The sequence below is a fragment of the Vipera ursinii genome, assembly GCF_947247035.1.
Source record: "Vipera ursinii genome assembly, chromosome: 10".
NCBI classification, from domain to species: domain Eukaryota; kingdom Metazoa; phylum Chordata; class Lepidosauria; order Squamata; family Viperidae; genus Vipera; species Vipera ursinii.
In genome coordinates this window covers 15,901,621-15,920,230 of record NC_139520.1, presented here as the reverse complement: position 1 = coordinate 15,920,230, position 18,610 = coordinate 15,901,621, and the positions used below count along the sequence as shown (strand labels likewise).

The 18,610-nt window shown below is 43.3% G+C and overlaps 1 protein-coding gene across 1 annotated transcript in view; it reads left to right on the top strand.

The window, feature by feature from the left end:
• VSTM2B (V-set and transmembrane domain containing 2B) overlaps positions 1–17,581 on the top strand; it is a gene marked incomplete at both ends in the record, with an annotated part of 42,090 nt that extends 24,509 nt beyond the window's left edge. Inside the window, one exon of the mRNA XM_083370473.1 lies at positions 17,493–17,581. Within this exon, the coding sequence (XP_083226599.1) occupies positions 17,493–17,581 (89 nt within the window). The remainder of the gene's footprint in view (positions 1–17,492) is intronic.
• Positions 17,582–18,610: the final 1,029 nt, after the last annotated feature.

The window sequence follows — 18,610 nt, the reverse complement described above, 5'->3', positions numbered from 1 at the left end:
TCCTCCTGCAGAGGTACATTCCATCATATACGTCCTTCCTTCTGGCTGAAAAAACATCCCACAGCCCTGGTAGAACAAAAGCATTCCAATAAAGAGAGACATGGATGCCAACTAGCCACTCAACTGATCGGTGGAGGAATCTTACAAATGCAGAATCTCTGAAAGTCAGCAATATGTACTGAGGATGCACGGATGTTACTTAGTAATTACTTAGTAATGAAAGGTCTGCAAGAAATTCACCAAGCTCAGAGAACACCAAGGACCCCAGACAGCAATGTCTTATTCAGAGGCATTCATGAGGCCAAATGTCCATTAAAAAATAGTTGGAGTTTTGATCGTACCTTGGTGACTGCCATCTTGAGGTTTGGAACCACGCCATCATCCCTGGTATTCAATGGAGGAGAACCACTGGCTCAACAGAATTTTGCTTCGTTAATTTTAGCAATTACAACACTAAAGGTGCCATGCAGTTACCATGGTACAAATGGTTCCAGCAGTTATTCTACTTTCACTATGTAATAAAATACCAGACAGAGTATTCAGCATAAATGAAATCAGAATCCGGTTTTTAAATGTCAGAAGGTAATAAACATGCAAAAGACATTTTAAACACATCCCTAGTGTTTTAAAAGCCAGGCCTATTAAGGGCTGCCTTAGACCTCAATAAGGTCAAATGAGGGAACAAGCTTTTTTTGCTATGGGATGTTGATTAATTCCTAGACTGAAGAATATAAAAATGTCACCGGAGTCTACAAGGTAAAGAGTCTAAAAGACATGGCTACAGGAACTATGTTCCCCAGTTCTCAGGCCCTAAAATGAGAAAAATACAGACTGAGTTGTGCCTGAATTGCACACACTGATGCTTACAAGAACAAGACAAAATTGTAAAATGCTTTATCATCCAACGATACCTTTAATTTTGTAACTCTGCGTCAGAGGAGAGCTAGTTTGGTGTAGTGGTTAAGGTGCAACGCTAGAAACTGGGAGACTGTGAATTCTAGTTCTGCCTGGGACACAAAGCCAGCTGAGCATTCTCTCAGCCCTAGGAAGAATGCAGTGGGACACAAACCACTTCCCAAATCTTGGAAAACTGCAGGAGTGAAGACTGACTCCAAGGCACCCTGCCTCTGCCCCCAAAGAGATAAGACAAATGGTGTTCTTCCAGTGACAAATAAAGTCCCTTATTTTGAAGTGGGTTCAAAATCTATTCTGATTTCTCTTTGGAAAAAAACAGAACTAGACTTGTTCCTGGGGAAAAAGAAAAAAAAAAGAGTTTAAGTGCTTGACGTCTATTGAGTAAAAGATGACATGTTTGGGATTGCTCCACATTTATTTCTGTAGTATTTTTTCCTCTTTTTTGTCCTTTCCCCATCACACCGCCCACCAGCGGATGTATAAAAAAAAAGAGATATATTGTAAATTGTGATGTGGCAAATGTGTTTTACAGATGGAACGTCTTGCTTTTCGTAGACTGAATCCCACTGTTGTGATTTTACATCCCTTTATGCCTGAGTAGTAGAGCTTGAAAGCTACCAAGTGGACGCAAGATAACATTCCCTATTTCCAAATTCCAAGAACGAATGCCAGTGAAAGGGTTGCCAAAACAGGCCCCCGAGCATCAGCTCACAAGCACGTACAGAAGTGCATAAAAATTACTCCAGTAAGAGGGACACAGCTATCCAAAGTCAACCTGCTGAACATGCTCTTGAACGTACCTTTGCAGAATCAAAACTGAGCATTGTAGTGGAAGCAGCCAGTTAATAATAATAATACTGCTGGAAGGGACCTTGGAGGTCATCTAGTCCAACCCCCTGCTCAGGCAGGAAAACCTACACCATTTCAGACAAATGGCTGTCCAGTCTCTTCTTAAAAACTTCCAGTGTTGGAGCATTCACCACCTCTGGAGGCAGGTTGTTCCACTGGTTAATTGTTCTAACTGTCAGGAAGTTTCTCCTTAGTTCCAGGTTGCGTCTCTCTTTGGTTAGTTTCCATCCGTTGCTTCTTGTCCTGCCTTCAGGTGCCTTGACCCCCCCCCTCTTCTTTGTGGCAGCCCCTGAGATATTGGAACACAGTTATCACGTCACCCCTGGTCCTTCTGTTCATTAAACTAGACATACCCAATTCCAGCAACCGTTCCTTATATTTTTTTAGCCTCCAGTCCCCTGATCATCTTTGTTTCTCTTCTCTGTACTTGTATACCAAAGCAGGGTGTGGGTGGTTCCACACCCTTTAAGTGGCAGCCTCTTGCTGCAACTTCCCTTTGGGATTTTGTCTGTGCATCTGTTGGCTAGACCAGTGGTCCCCAACCTTTTCTTCACCATGGACTCCTTTAAATACCTTTGATGGCCACAGACCTTGGCTGTAGACCCCTGAGGCTTAATTCAAGATTTATTTTTTATTTATTTCATTTTAATTTCCATTTATATCCCGCCCTTCTCCGAAGACTCAGGGCGGCTTACAAACTTAGCAGTAGCCTTCATTCTATGTATATGCCTGCTTATTAGGGCTTTCACACACACCCCCAAGCAGCATTATTACAAAGTCAGCTTAATTGCCCCCAACAATCTGGGTCCTCATTTTACCTACCTCGGAAGGATGGAAGGCTGAGTCAACCTTGAGCCTGGTGGGATGCGAACCTGCACTAATTGCAGGCAGCTGGTGTTACTTAAGGAGGCATTAGCCCACTGCTCCACCAAGGCTCTTAAATCATAACTTTTCTTCAAGCCTTCGCAGGGCCTCCCTCTGATGACATTGTGCGCTCCCCCAGAGGTCCGTGGACCACAGGTTGAGATCCACTGGGCTAGGCAATTGCTGAGAAGAACAACTCACTCCCATCCATACAATCTGACACCCTCCAGGCAAATGTAATGTCTCGTATCTGTTGAGATTTTGCCATGGTAGAATAACAGTTACCCCTGTGCACTCATCACTTAGGAATCCTTCCCACTAATCCAGATGTGTGTAGAATAGAATAGGCTTACAACATTATAATTATGCAGTGATTGGAGTGGGAGAGACTGTCTAAAGATTTCTTTCTTCCAAAAAAAAAATGAAATGAAAAAGACGCGATCCAAGCCAAGCCAACAAAAAGAGTCTAAAAACTATCTTACAATGGCGACAGTACAAATCTCTGAAGTATCTATTAATACAGGAATAAAAAGCACCGGAGTTTGGAAAGGAATAGATCTCAACAACTTCATTTCAAATGTACGCCGAGAGGAATAATTGCTTCCAAGGCTGTAGATGTGTCCTACAAAACGGTTTTATTGCAGAAAGAGTTTGAATAACACACACACACGGTTTTCAGCCGAGCGAGTGTGGTTAAACCAAGGAAGGACAGCAGAGATAGCCTCTCTTTATATATTCAAGTGGAGAAATGAACACTAAAGGTAAAGGTAAAGGTTCCCCCGCACATGCGTGCTAGTCGTTTCCGACTCTAGGGGCCGGTGCTCATCTCCGTTTCAAAGCCGAAGAGCCAGCGCTTGTCCGAGGACATCTCCGTGGTCATGTGGCCGGCATAACTAGACGCCAAAGGCGCACGGAACGCTGTGACCTTCCCACCGTAGTGGTCCCTATTTTTCTACTTGCATTTTTACGTGCTTTCGAACTGCTAGGTTGGCAGAAGCTGGGACGAGTAACAGGCGCTCACTCTGTTACGCGGCACTCGGGATTTGACCCGCCAAACTGCCAACCTTCTGATCGACAAGCTCAGCGTCCTAACCCACTGAGCCACTGTGTCCCTACAAATGAACACTAAAGAGTATTAAATTGGCAAACGCAATTCAGAGTTAGCAACCGGTGGCACCATATATTAAGAACGGTGATCCTAATATGTGAATCCAATGGGCAGGGGAAAAAAATTACCTAGAAAAGCAACTGAAGATAAGATGGCTGATATAATCATGTTTTTATAGAAATCTCTAGGTGTGGCTGCAGTCACTTCATTGTGTATAGCTGCAGTGGCCTCATCTCGACCAGAATGTAGATTGATGAACATTTGGCAGAATGCTGTTAATAAATTTATTAAGAGCCCAGAGTGATTTCGACAAAGAGTAACAATTCTCAGGCTTGCAGCTTTCTGGTTGAAGGGCGACAGGTAAAATTAAGCAGGAAATGTGGTAGGGATGTGCAAAGTCATGCATTTGTGGAAAAGAAGTTAAGGCAAGTGTGACTCTCTTAACTTTCTCATAATTTATTTCTCATATTCAACTACCGGTGTAATTTGCGCTGATGCCCAGCAGTTTACATCCATTAAAACACATTAAAATGATGACAGGCAGGAAGATGCTGACAACCAAATTGTTCTGGAGTACATTCTGATAAGCCAGGGAAATTAGCCATCGTTTATTTTTACCTTAAGATTCTTTCTTCCTGTTATTTTTATCTTGATTTGTTTGGACTTTACGCTGTATTTTCCTTTCTTTTCCATTTTTTTTTGCTGCATTTTAAGGTTTAACCATGGGTGTGTTCCTGTTTCTACAGTACCGGTATGCAAGCTGGCAAGAGTCATTTGGCAGGCAGGCAGAGAAGGAATGAGGGAGGGAGGGAGGAGGAGGAGGAGGAGGAGGAGGAGGAGGAGGAGGAGGAGGAGGAGGAGGAGGAGGAAGGGAGGGGGCGGCATTCTTGCAGTGAGGTTGTGTTAGTGGTCTTCCCAAAGAATATCCCATCATGATGTGGATCTCTAGATCCAGACCCATCTTCCACTTATCTTTGGATTAAGAGAATTCATGTTTGGACAACAGCCTTGGGAACTCTGAATATTTAGCTGAAGAATCATGTACATAGTTAAGCGGAATTATGCATGCTCACATTTTTATTCTTAAGATTATCCGACGTTTGCATAGCGGCTTCTGGATGTTAGTAGGTATTTTGACAGTTTCCCAAAAGAGATACCTGGGGCTCCTCTCATCACTACCTCAAGGAAATGACATCCTTGTACTCTACATATAAGTTGAGCTGATTATGGGTTCCTAATGAGTGATTTGGGTAGGAGGTTCACAATGAGCGCATCCCACTGCATGTCTGCAAGTGTGACAGTGACAAAACAATTGTGTGTTTCTATTTTCAATGACTCCAGTACAGTTTGCACTGATGAAGGGGAAAAAAAGTGTCAGGACGATGGAGTTATTGTTGAGACAACCCTTAGCTACAGCTATTTTTGCATTGTGGGCTGGTTCTCACTGGGAAGTCAAATGATTGTCATTTGGGAAGGGAGACATTAGGCAGATTAAGGTCTGTGTTTCGTTATGCTATTTTTGGGTAATGGAAGGTTTCCTTATGTAGATGGTTGACCACTTTTTTCAGCTCTGCTGTGACTTTGGTCACTAAAAGAATGGCTGTAAGTTGAGGACTTCCTGTATGGGTAAGGAGAAATTTCCTGACAGTGAGAACAATTAATCAGTGGAACAACTTGCCTCCAGAGGTTGTGGGTGCTCCAACACTGGAGGTTTTAAGAAGAGAGTGGACAACCATTTGTCTGAGATGGCATAGGGCTGGACTAGATGGCCAGTGGTCTGATCCAGCAGGAGACTCCTTATGTTCTTTTGTTAAGAACGCCACCATTTCCTGGGCCATCTTTTATACATGAAAAGCGAAGCAACAGTCTGGATTCACGCATCGTGCAAATTCCGTAACGTATTTTATTGGGAGTCTGATAGAGCATGAATCCAGCCATTTCTACACTAGACTCTATGGCACAGTGTGTTGTACAACTTCAACTTGGTTTGCACAGTAAATTGGGACTGAGCAAACCATGCTTGGTTTGAAGTAAGCATCATGCCATGGATCAGCGGCCTTCAAAATTTGGCCCTTTTATGACTTGTGGGCTGTCACACGCTGGCTGAGGAATTCTGGGAGTTGAAGTCCACAAGTCACAAAAGGGCCAAGTTTGAAGACTCCTGCCACAGATTGAGGACCGTCTTGGAGATCTGGGAAGGAGATGTAGAGCGAACTATCTGAAAACATAGTATGCACCTAAGTCAAATCCCACGCTGAAGAGGAAGCAGGTTCACAGCCCATATTTAAAGTCTGAAAAGTCATTAGACAAATTTTGAAAGAATAAAGTAATCTATAGCCATTAATCAACATGGTTATATATTTGCTTTCAGTATAAGAGACAGAACACAGCAGGAATGAGCACAAAGGTGCATTTTAAAAGAAAGCTACAGTTCCTTCATTGTGTTCAGAAAACTTTAGGAAGGCCCTGGATGACCATTATGGGTACAATAACGTTGAACAAATCCAGCAGGACTTTTCATGTTTTTCCGCATTAGGTCAAAGCTATCTAAACAAGTACAGTTTGAATCTAGATCTCTAATCCAACTCTAAGCAAACCCACTGGCCAACAGCTAACTTGTCTGAAACTATCATGCTCCATATACCATCTTTTCTAGGCTCAGTGAGGTCCCGATTTCATATATTTAAAAATAACACAGCAAGTTCTTTTGTCTTGGAACTGGCAAGGCAGATAGCACACTGCGCTCCAAGAAGGGGAAATACTACTGGAGATTCTTGGTACCATCTGTTACAAACCAACATTTGTTTCCCCATGTTTCGTAACATTCATAGTTTGCATGGAATGCATTCATAGCTGCGTGGGTGGGGAAAAGCACATACGGATGAGAGGGTTAGAATTGTTTTGACAAATTGGAAAACTGTCTTGCATCCTCTAAGACTAATTTCCTACTAGTATCTAGAGAAGAATATCAAGATCTGAGGAGGGTTGTTTTGGAGGGGGTTAGGGTTGAGAAGAAGCAGCGGCGTAAGCGATCAAAGGTAGCCATCCGTAATGATAAAGCTTCTGCTAATAGCTAATTTTCTAGAGTCCCTGGTCAAGATTAGGGGACGAGATCTGTCTCTAATGAGAATATTTGTATATTGGCTGGATCTATATTGGGTTAAACTACTGGGAAGCATAATTATCAAATTCCTTCCAGTTGAGTAGACTCAGGATGTATTTGGGTAGATTGCCTGGCAACGGTACAGATGTGATATGCTGTTGTTTTCATCCCAGATGGTTTTTCAACTTCCTAGTCTAGCCTACGGTCCTGAAGTTTTGTTATGGTGTGGCCACCTGAGTACTAACCAGTGGTAGTGGGGGTGGTGATTACTACCTGCTCCCTCCCCCCCACCCCCCCCACCCCCAAGAATGCATTCTCAGTAAAGATGCCAACAGAAGAAAACAAAATATCAAGCAAGCTCGTGAATGGACTGAAAGCACAATTAAGAACACAAGGCAACGCCCCTCATACTTGCGGGAAGCATGAAACATTGAATAAGGAAGATACACTAAAATCCACTATGAAAGCGGCATCAAAGGCCACCTTGTCCAGTGGAATGCACCAACGGTGCCATTCCCGTTTTAAAAAATTTATTGCGCTAGGCTTATTTGCCCCTCTGATCCTAACCAACGTTGAGGTGCTTGACGTTCAGGCAACAACCAGGGTTGGACCGTGCAAAACCGATGTGACAGACTTCCTGCAAGAATGAGAGCTATTATCCTTCCCAAGATCAGATAAAATCAGACCGAGGTAGAGGACGAGACACGCCCTGAAGAAGGCAGCAAAACAAGGTCGAAGACAGTAGCGTAAGAAAACTTTAATGAAAGGTGTTGGTCTTGAACCAAGTGATGGACTAGGATGGTAGAACAGAGAGATGGATGTTACATGCTCACACTTAATTCTGGTGTTAGTCCAGAGGAGCAATGGCAAAGCTTCAAAAGCTAGAGTCCCCTCTCTGTGTGACTGAGCTTGCAAGTTATTTCTAAAATGTGCCAGAGAAATACATTTGTTGTGTGACAGGATAAAGTACACCTTATTAAGTTCCTACTTGCATGGGTAGACTGCCTCTCATTAATTTGATTTCATTTTGTTTATATTTGTGAAAGGGAACCATAGTTTTGCTTTCCTCTGCTCGTGTCTTCATCCTAGCCCTACCAATATGTTGACGCTTGAGCACAGCACTCAAAATCAAGTCTTCAGTCTTCAGGCTGAAAAAAAGGACTGTGCACTCATGAGGTTATTAATGAAAGCAAGAGGACTGTTCCATGCTTCTGTAATTCCCAATACCTCTGAGCTACTGATGAACAGAGATCTGTAACAGGTTCCACACACACACAGCTGCGGCAGCACAGATAAATTGCCTGCATCTTCAACTGTTCTGCAATGGTCAGGATTCCTAATTGCACGAGGGTGTCACATTCAAGCAAGTGTTAATGAGCTCTTGTGAGTCTCCAATAGAGAAAGTCAGCGATGTTGTTTGCAAGCCACTCCTTTACTCGCGTTAGTAAACCCTTACTCAGGTCCAGGTGAAACCTCAAGGCAAGTGGAAATGACACCTCCACGCCGCAAATATGAACCAGTTTTTAAATCGCAGCTAGGGAATCTGTGGCAGTGAGGTCTTTCAGATCAAGAAAACAGTCTGGAACATGTTATATTGAGCCATGCTCACTTAATGAACAATATTGTCCTCCACTACTGAGTGGGCAGAAAGCTGTCCTTTAAATGAGATCCAAAAGAGAGAGGGAGAGAGGGAGAGGGAGAGGGAGAGGGAGAGGGAGAGAGAGAGAGAGAGAGAGAGAGAGAGAGGGAGGAGAGAGAGAGAGAGAGAGAGAGAGAGAGAGAGAGATATTTTCAGGACTAAAGAAGATGGAGTCAAGAGAGGAATCAGTTTGGAATCATTACATTATCACAAGTGATCCAAGTCCAACCCCACTTGAATTCCTTTGACTCTTCATCTAGCACTAGACCGCTCATTAACTATACTCTGTTATAAATTTGAGCAATAACATGTTTTAACTGGTACTTACTGTAACTTGTGGTCCTGATTCTTTACACCTGACATCCTCTGAGTCAACATTCATTGATCACCTGGTGTGTGTGTGTGTGTGTGTGTGTGAGAGAGAGAGAGAGAGAGAGAAAGAAGAGAGAGAGAGAGAGAGAGGGAGGGAGGCGCAGGCCGAATTGTACTGAACAGATGGGACAAAGGTAATTGCTTCAATTCCCTGTCTTTTTAGTCAATACATCACGTAGATTAGTTCCTAAAAAGCAGAAAAGGCTGTGTGATGTTCTTCTGTCCATTTCTTTATACTATGCCATCTAGTGAAGGTTCATGAGGAGGGATTCATGAGGACCGGCTTTTGCTAACGTTGATCTTTATCTGATTTGGCCAAGCTAGAAAGCTCATGATGTCAACACTGATTGGCAGATGCTTCCCCAGACTTGGCATACTTCCAAGCCCTACCGAGAGATGAGAAAGAGACCTGAGATCTCCCATGTGGGCCATGACACACCATGAGTCTTTCCCAACTGTGAACTATTTGTGGTCATCCTAGGAGAACCTCAGCTGGTTTATTTTTACTTATGTGAAATTTTGCAGAGTGGTTAGAGCAGGGGTCTTCAAACGTGGCCCTTTTATGACTTGTGGATTTCAACGCTGGCTGAGGAATTCTGGGAGTTGAAGTCCACAAGTCATAAAAGGGCCAAGTTTGAAGACCCCTGGGTAAGAGAAAGATGGCTTGGGAGTGGTGAACTGATGGGTCAGTTCATCAAAAGAAACACCGTAAATTATTCAAATTCCAGTACACAAGGCCCACCAGTCACCATGGAGTTTGCAACATGTGCCTACAAAAGCTTATTCCAATGCAAACCCTTTGAAGTTCAGTGACACTGCAGTTCCTCAAGTGTGCATTAGATCTGGCCTTATCAGTCAGGTAATACAAATCTATGGAGGGTGCTGAGATGAATAAAGCATTTTTCTGTGAAGCACTGAAACAGGCGCACGATTTGAGGGCCCTTTCAGTTTCTCTCAGTGGGTATATGAGTGCAGGCACAGACAGCAATTCCACTGGGACGGCTAGTCAGTTGAAAAGGCTTTACATGGGCAGAGACACCTTGGGAAACCCTTCAGTGTACTTATGGGAGAGAAAAAGGATGCCTCAACACTTCAAGTATGAAACATGTTGTTCTTTGCAATGTGTTTTGAAGCACCCCCTTGGAGTGCTTTGCACGCTGTACTAGACAAGGATGGTTATGATGCTACTTCTTTACTAACTTCTTTACCTATGATGCTTTATTACTACTTGCATAATGAAGAACACATTTCCTATTTTTCCCCTCCACTGGGTTTAGTCAATGTGAGCAGCTGTCGTCCTGTAATTTTTCATAAAATCTTCAGGTGCCCCCAGTGTCACATCTGAGACGTTTACTGGAAAGCAAGAATCTTTGCATAAATCCAGAGAATAAAATTCTGCTGGGTTCTTGGAAAAGGCCCAGCAAGTATGCATGCAAGATATTAGCCTTGTTCTTCTAAGAATTCAGGCTTGGCTAGGTGTAGGAGGATCCCGGGGAGATAACTGACATCATGCCCATCATGACAACATTGGCCAATGGAGAGGAATGGCATCACTGATGTCATTTGTGACCGATGCAAATGACACAATTTGTATCACGTGTGCGCAATGGCACTGTGAACAGCATAGCAATAGCACTTAGACCTTATATACCGCTGCATAGTGCTTTACAGCCTTCTCTAACCGTTTTTACAGAGTCAGCATCTTTGCCCCCAACAATCTGGATCCTCATTTTACCAACCTCGGAAAGATGGGAGGCTGAGTCACCCTTGAGCCAGTCAGAATCGAACTCCTGGCAGTGGGCACAGGGATACCAATCCCGCAGGCTAACTGCAACACTGCATTCTAACCACTGCGCCACCCTGGCTCCTGCATCACTTCATTCTGACTTCCACTGGACACACCTGGATAGAAGTCACACCCTTTTCCTGGGTTCACATTTATTCATCCACGACCTGGCTTAATCATGTCTTCTGGAGCAAGCCACGACTGGTTAATTCAATCAGAATTTGTGGCCATAACTCCTAACTTTAGAAGCCCTAGTGACTAGGTTCCTGTGGCCTCCTAAGCCAAAATGGAATCAAATAATGGTTTCTCACGATGTGTACAGCAGCACATGAAGAGTCCCACTGCAGACATCCATCTTCCTATTTTCACAGTAACAGCAAGGAAACATGCCCTACACTACTCACCCAGTGAACCCGAATCCGCAATATTGCTGTAATTTGGGTGCGTAGGGGTGAAGAAATGTATTCTCTCGCTTGATCTGCCTTTTAGAGCTGACTTATTTTTAGTGAATAGCTTGGACAGTTTCTTGGAAGTTAGATCCCTCACTCGTGTTCCAGAAGTTGACAAGGTGGAGCACAAATCTCCATCATAACAGTCTTGACACTTGTGGCAAAGCACTGAAATGCCTTTAGACCACAGCCAACTAACCAGTCTCGTCGATTCCGGTTGATCTTCACGGCAGCGCTCAGCTATTTATTTTATAATCAGTCCGGCTCTTGTTGAGGAATCAATGCTGTGAGAAAAATTCCAGTTTGCCAAGATGACCGAGGTCATTTCATTTTTATTTATTTTGTTCCTCCTTCCATTCCAGTCAAAATTTCCTTAAGTCTCTCCCTTTAGGCCTAATCCAAAATCCATCTTAAATGTTTGCTGGGCGCAAAAAAGCTGCTTGTATTTTTCCAGTTTTGACGTTGCTTATAACCCAGAGGCCAGTGGACTTGTGGTAGCCTGTTGACTTAAAAAGAGATTGCCGACCACAGGGCTACCAGATTTGGGCTGAAAAACCCAGAAATAGTATGAAGAAGCAAAGAGTTTGCCATCTAGGGATCAACTTGATCTTTGCAAACCAGACTGTCAAACTCTTCTCCCCAGAGAGATTCCAGACAGCCAATCTAACCTCTCCTGGAACCAGATTTAATTGGACTCTGCATTCTAATTTATATTATTACGATGCCTATTGCTCTTCATATTAGCTCTCAGATAAGGCATCTGCCACAGAATTTTGACAGGCTGTAAATCAATATGGAATCTCAAAAAGAGCAATACAGGTAGTCCTCAACTTACATTTAGCGACTGTTCAAAGGCACAATGTCACTGGAAAAAAGCGACTTATGACCGTTTTTCACGCTGACCACCGTTGCAGCCTCCCCGGGGTCACATGATCAAAATTGAGACGCTTGGCAACTGACTCATATTTATGATGCTTAGTGTCCTGGAGTCACGTGATCACCTTTTGTGACCTTCTGACAAGCAAAGTCAATGGCGAAGCTAGATTCCCTTAACAACCATGTTACTAACAACTGCCGTGGTTCACTTAAAACAACTGTGGCAGGTTGAGGTCATAAAATGGGGCAAAACTCACTTAACAAATGTCTCACTTAGCAACAGAAATTTGGGGCTCAGTTGTGGCGGTAGGTTAAGGATTACCTGTATATCATCAAAAATGGGTGGTTAAAGTTCTGGCTTTACCGTGGGTTAGGACGCCGAGCTTGTCGATCAGAAGGTCGGCAGTTTGGCGGGTCGAATCCCGAGTGCCGCGTAGCAGAGTGAGCGCCTGTGACTCGTCCCAGCTTCTGCCAACCTAGCAGTTCGAAAGCACGTAAAAATGCAAGTAGAAAAATAGGGACCACTACGGTGGGAAGGTAACAGCGTTCCGTGCGCCTTTGGCATCTAGTCATGCCGGCCACATGACCACGGAGACGTCCTCGGACAAGCGCTGGCTCTTCGGCTTTGAAACGGAGATGAGCACCGGCCCCTAGAGTCGGAAACAACTAGCACGCATGTGCAGGGGAACCGTTACCTTTACCTAAAGTTCTGGCTTTACCGTGGTTGATAGTTCAGCTCAGCTCATCTACCCAAATACCTTCCCCACCCCCACCCCTTTCTGGCTTCAGGAAGCAATAGGCGAGGATCTGCACAGGCGCTGGTTAGTTTTTCTTTTTTAAAAAAAAAACAAACCTACCAAGAAACAAGATCTTGAGAGCAAATCCTCTGATTCTACTTGGTAACACAGCCAAGCCACCGAAGGGCAACCGGTACCAAAAATTATGCAAAGCTTTTAATTAAAAATTGCCCACGAGCAAAGGAGGTTAGCTGTCTTCCTGCCAGGGGCTTCTTGGGAAACTTTTCAAAGTGCTGCAAATTGGATTGCACTGAAATCTAATAACAGAGCAGCCGACTTGGGGCTGAGTGATATCGATTGACAGATTTTTTTTTTTAACAAAAACATTCAAAGACAGGGAGAGTGTTATTTTTCCCCCCTGTTTTTTTCTCTCTCCCTTTACCCACCCCCCCCCCCCGCCTTGAGCTGAGCTGAGCTGAACTATCAACCATGGCAAAGCCAGAACTTAGCAATAGCAATAGCTTTTTAGCAATAGCAATAGCACTTAAAACTTATATACCACTTCACAGTGCTTTACAGCCCTCTCTAAGCGGTTTACAGAGTCAGCCTGTTGCCCTCCCCCCCCCCCCAACAATCTGGGTCCTCATTTTACCGAACTCGGAAGGATGGAAGGCTGAATCAACCTTCAGCCAGTCAGGATCGAACTGCTGGCAGTGAACAATGTGTTAGCCTGCAATAGCACCTCACAGCATTTTCTGCGTGGTTTACCATGTCAGCATATTGCCCTCAACAATCTGGGTCCTCGTCTTACCAACTTCAGAAGACTAGAAGGCCAAGTCAACCTTGAGCCGGTCAGAATCGAACTACTGGCTATGTGCAGAGACAGCCTGCAATACTGCATTCCAATCACCACCAGGGCTCCTGGGTCTTAATTGTAGTCTTAATTCTAAATTCATTCATGTACTGGGCTACAAAATACTGCTTTGCGCTGGAATAGAGCAATGGGGGTCACCAACTAGTAAAGGGGTTGACAAGACTCCAGATGTTTGAGACTACAGATTCCCCTACAGACAAGAAGCAATGGTGGAAGCTCATCAGAGGGAGATGCAAACTGGAATTAGGGAGGAATTTCTTGACAGTAAGGATTAATTAATGGAACAACTTGCCTCCTGGAGTTGTGGATGCTCCACCGCTGGAGGTTTTCAAGAAAAGATTGGACAACCCTATGTCTGGAATGGTTTAGGGGCTCTGGTTTGAGCAGAAGGTTACTAGAAGACTTCCACGGGCTCTTCGAGCCCTGGAATTCTATCCCACAAGACCTGGTAAACAGAGTCATGGAGCAGGGATTGACAAGTTAAGGTCCAGAAGATCTGAAGGACCTCAGGTTTCTAGTCCAGAGTTTGTCCATCAAATATTATTATTCATCTTCAGGACCATCTCTGGGCTGCAAAAACACCAAGAACTACAAGATGGTAACAAAGAGATATAGAAAACGGAAAGCTTTGACTTATATCTAAGCGCTATCTAGATCCTTGCATCCCATGACATGATTAATCTTGCTATCCATTTGGTCACAAAAAAAAGCAAGCTGCCTTGTTCCTGTCTTTTCCAGATAGAACCACTAGGCAACTTCATCTAAGAGATGAATGGGATGGAAAAGCAGAAACTATGGAAAGAACAGCTTGAATTAAGACTGGAAAGTTCTGGGTTCAAACTTTTACCCAGTGATGAAATTCATGGTGCAGTTGAGATTAATCATATTTTCAGCGTCTTGACTTCAGGGGAGTGGAGAGCATAGAAGTTGGCAAGGAAGAGAAACATGTATGTTGCCCCAAGGAACACAATCAATAAAGAAGTCAGACCACATCAGCCAAAGGCTTATCTTCTCCAGCATTCTGTATTTTCTGCTTACTGACTCGCACATTATTTAATTGTCCTTCAGGGCCTTTGTCTAGATTTATTTATCCCATATGGGTTTATGTTTTTAACTTGGTGTATGTATAGCCTATCCAGAAAACGTATTATCTTCCTATAATGGAAATTGTCAAGGTGAATCTTGCTCCCCTTGGCCAAAGACAACATTGGTTCACATCCTATTAATCAAGAAATGTTGGAATCAAGCCACGTTGTCTTTTAGTTTCCTGGAAGCTCAGTGCCAGCCCAGTGCTATATATTTTAAAAAGAGACAGTCCTATCAGCTATTTTGGGGGCTAATTCATTTGCAAGAATTAGCTGTTTAAAAATAGCCAATTGTTTTATTTTATGCATATTTCATCCATCCATCCATCTATCTATCTATCTATCTATCTATCTATCTATCTATCTATCTATCCATCCTGCTTTCTTTTGGCTTTATTTATTCTTTATCATTCAGAATTTTAAGGACAGGAGTACGAATCAGAAGCTCCAAGGAACTGATTTTCTACCGCACTGGATTTATTACTGTGGGCTAAAAAAAAATATCAGGAGAACTCACAATGGTGGGAGGTTTTGCCTATCTTTCCTGCCATCTAGAGGTCATGTATGTTTTTGCAGACTGTAGATCTAAGTTTTAGCTCTCTAGCGCCATCATCAGGTGGGCTGCTGCTTTCCTTTTGCAGAAAGTGTTTTTTGATCTCAAATTTCACCTACTTGTTTTCTATTAGATGCAGTGGCAGACAATGTAATTTATGTTGGGCTACCTGGCTACCTGGGACGCGGTGGCTCAGTGGGTTAGGACACTGAGCTTGTCAATCAGAAGGTCGGCAGTTTGGCAGGTCGAATCCTGAGTGCCGCGTAACAGAGTGAGCGCCTGTTTACTCGTCCAGCTTCTGCCAACCTAGCAGTTCGAAAGCACGTAAAAATGCAAGTAGAAAAATAGGGACCACTACAGTGGGAAGGTAACAGTGTTCCGTGCGCCTTTGGCGTCTAGTCATTCCAGCCACGTGACCAAGGAGACATCCTCGGACAAACGCTGGCTCATCGACTTTGAAACGGAGATGAGCACTGGCCCCTAGAGTTGGAAACGACTAGCACGCATGTGTGGGGGAACCTTTACCTTTACCTGGCTTCTGTTCTTGCTTTTAAAAGATTGATTTAATTTGAAATAAAAATTAAAAGGGAAACTGACATGCTGCAAAGCAGGATGCCTCTCATAGTATCTTGATCTGAAGAATCTTTTTGAACCCTGCATCTGACACGGAGGCATTCTCAAAAATAAAAAAATATGGCCCACTGCGGCAGCAATTTTATGAATACATGTAATCCTTGTTTAGCGACTGCCTCATTTAAGCAACCATTTTCAGATTCAGCAGTGATGAAGGAGTAACTTGGCAAACAACCCTCTCATTTTGTAGGCCTGTAAAGCAAAGCAAAGCAAAGCTGAAGTCAATCATTAGCAGTCATGGTTTCATTAAGCCACTACCTCACTTAGCAAGTTGCTGGTCCTCAGTGTGGTTGCTAAACAAGGACTACCTATAATCAAAGCTCCTGAACATATATAGACAGACAGGTAATTTACGAATGGGTGGAGCTATCTGAAATTCTTACCATTCCAGCTCTGTTCTTTGACCCTTCCTGGATCTCTGCACAATTCTTCCATTTTGAAATATCTCCATTTCTAGACTCCAGATTATGAGATGGGGAATGGATGCACATACTGGATTTAACTTTATTTTTAGGCTGAATACACTATCTTGCCATCTCTGTTTTTTACTGTGTGGTTTTTTTTCCCACCTGCACATCCCATCACTCTCTACCTCTACCTCTACCATCTTTGTCCCTATCCCTCTCTATCCCTATCTTTTACCTCTGTCTCTGTTTATCTCAGTCTATCTCTCTATCTCTCTATCTCTCTATGATTAGGGGAGTGTAGGCTAAAACATATGAAGAACAGCTGCAGGAATTGGACATGTCTAGTTTAATGAAAAGAAAGCCTAGGGGATAGTCTTCCAATATCTAAGGGGTTGCCACAAAGAAGAGGGGGTCAACCTATCCTCCAAAGCACCTCAAGGCAGACTAAGAAGCAATGGATGGAAACTAACCAAGGAGAGATCCACCCTAGAATTAAAGAGAAATTTCCTTCTGCTGAGAACAACTAAGCAGCGGAACAGCTTGCCTTCAGAACTTGTGGGTGCTCCATCACTGGGTTTTTTTTAAGGGGTTGATTGGACAACCATTTGTCTAAAATGGTATGGGATCTCCTGCTTGAGCAGGGGGTTGGACTAGAACAGACATGTCAAACACAAGGCCCGGGGGCCGGATGCGGCCCGCGAAGTGGTTTCATGCGGCCCGCGAAGCCATCCTGGAAACAGTGAGGGAACGGCCCCCTCTGCCTTGGCCCTGGCCCAGAGACCCTCCTTCTGCCAGAGACCCTCAGATCTGTCCCACTCCTGCCCAGTCCCCCATAGGCACCCTTGATGCGAATGTTGTAGAGCTGGCCACGCCCACCCAGTAGGCCATACGCACTCTAGCCACGCCCACCCAGTAGGCCATGCCCACCCTGGCCATGCCCACCCAGCCCCCTGAGGGCAACCGCAATGCTGATGCGGCCCTCAATGAAATTGAGTTTGACACCCCTGGACTAGAAGATCTCCAAGGTCCCTTCCAACTCTGCCGTTCTGTTATTTCTTTTTCTATCTAAATCTCTGATCATTTCCATGACTTTCTCTTCCAAACCACAACAAGGTCATCGACCAGTAATTCTGTCCTAAACGCTATGCCAATAACTTCCTAACTTTTGCCCAAATTAAAGTTTATTTTTCCCTGCTTTCCTCCTCTGATTATTTTACTTTTCCTCCGTTCTCTTTTCCCTAGGTACAGAACCTATTTATGCTACTCACTCATTCTTCTGTACATTCCTCTTCATGCTGCATACGCTTGTACACTTGTTATTAAACCACTGATGGACTTCTTTATCCAATAATCCTCAGCCAAACGGATGAGACCACGATCAGAACAAAGTGGAGAAGACAACAACCCTCAACAAGAACTACAATCTTAAAAGATGGACAGAGAAAGACTGGAGAGGAAGCATGACACATCCTACAGGGGAGGGGTGAAGCATATTTTTGGGGACATTATACGAAAGGTTTGCCACCTGCCATGATAAATATAGTTTTAAGATCCTGTGGCATCAATGCCCTATTTCACACAAGGTAGCTATAATTTTCTCTTTTCCTTTTTTTACAATTGTTTTCTTTTTTTAAAAGTCCGTCCTCCGATGATTGATTTTGCACGAACTGTTGAACAGGAAGGGGGCAAAGCTCTTCAAAAGATTCTTTTTGAATAGATACTTGTGGTTAGGATTACTATTATCATTGCCGCCCCCTCCAGTCTCCTCTTTTTAAATTATTTCATTCGAAAACATTGATTTTAAAAAAAAAAAGGCACATCTTAACGTGATGAATATTCACTGTCAATAATATTTATTTTTAAATAGAAAAAAATAAAAGATTGGAAACAAGGTAAGACATTTGTTTATAAACTGTATTGTATATTGCTGAATAACAGTTGAATAATAAAAAAGGAGATTTTGAAATAAGGTGTTTTTTTTTAACCAAGATCTGAAATTCCATCTTTTCACCCGGTGATATTGGGTTTTCTAGAAGAACAAAAATTACTAAAGGACTTTTTCTCCTTTTATAGAGGAAAAAAAAGCACTTTGTTCTTGGGTGAAGTGTAATAAATCAGTGGTTGAGGGTCAGGACCATGGAGAGCTCCTACGATTGCAGGCTGAATATAGCTCAATAACAAGGCAGGAATTTGGTTCAACATCTAGATTGGTTATTACAGAAATAGATGATATCTCTCAAGAGGTGGTTTTTGACCCATTAAACAACTAGTTCCTGAGCTTCAATAGCTTGCTATTTGCATTTTCTCTTCCAAATTATCTTGGACTTCCTTTCATATTTGCCCGTAGCTAATACATTTGA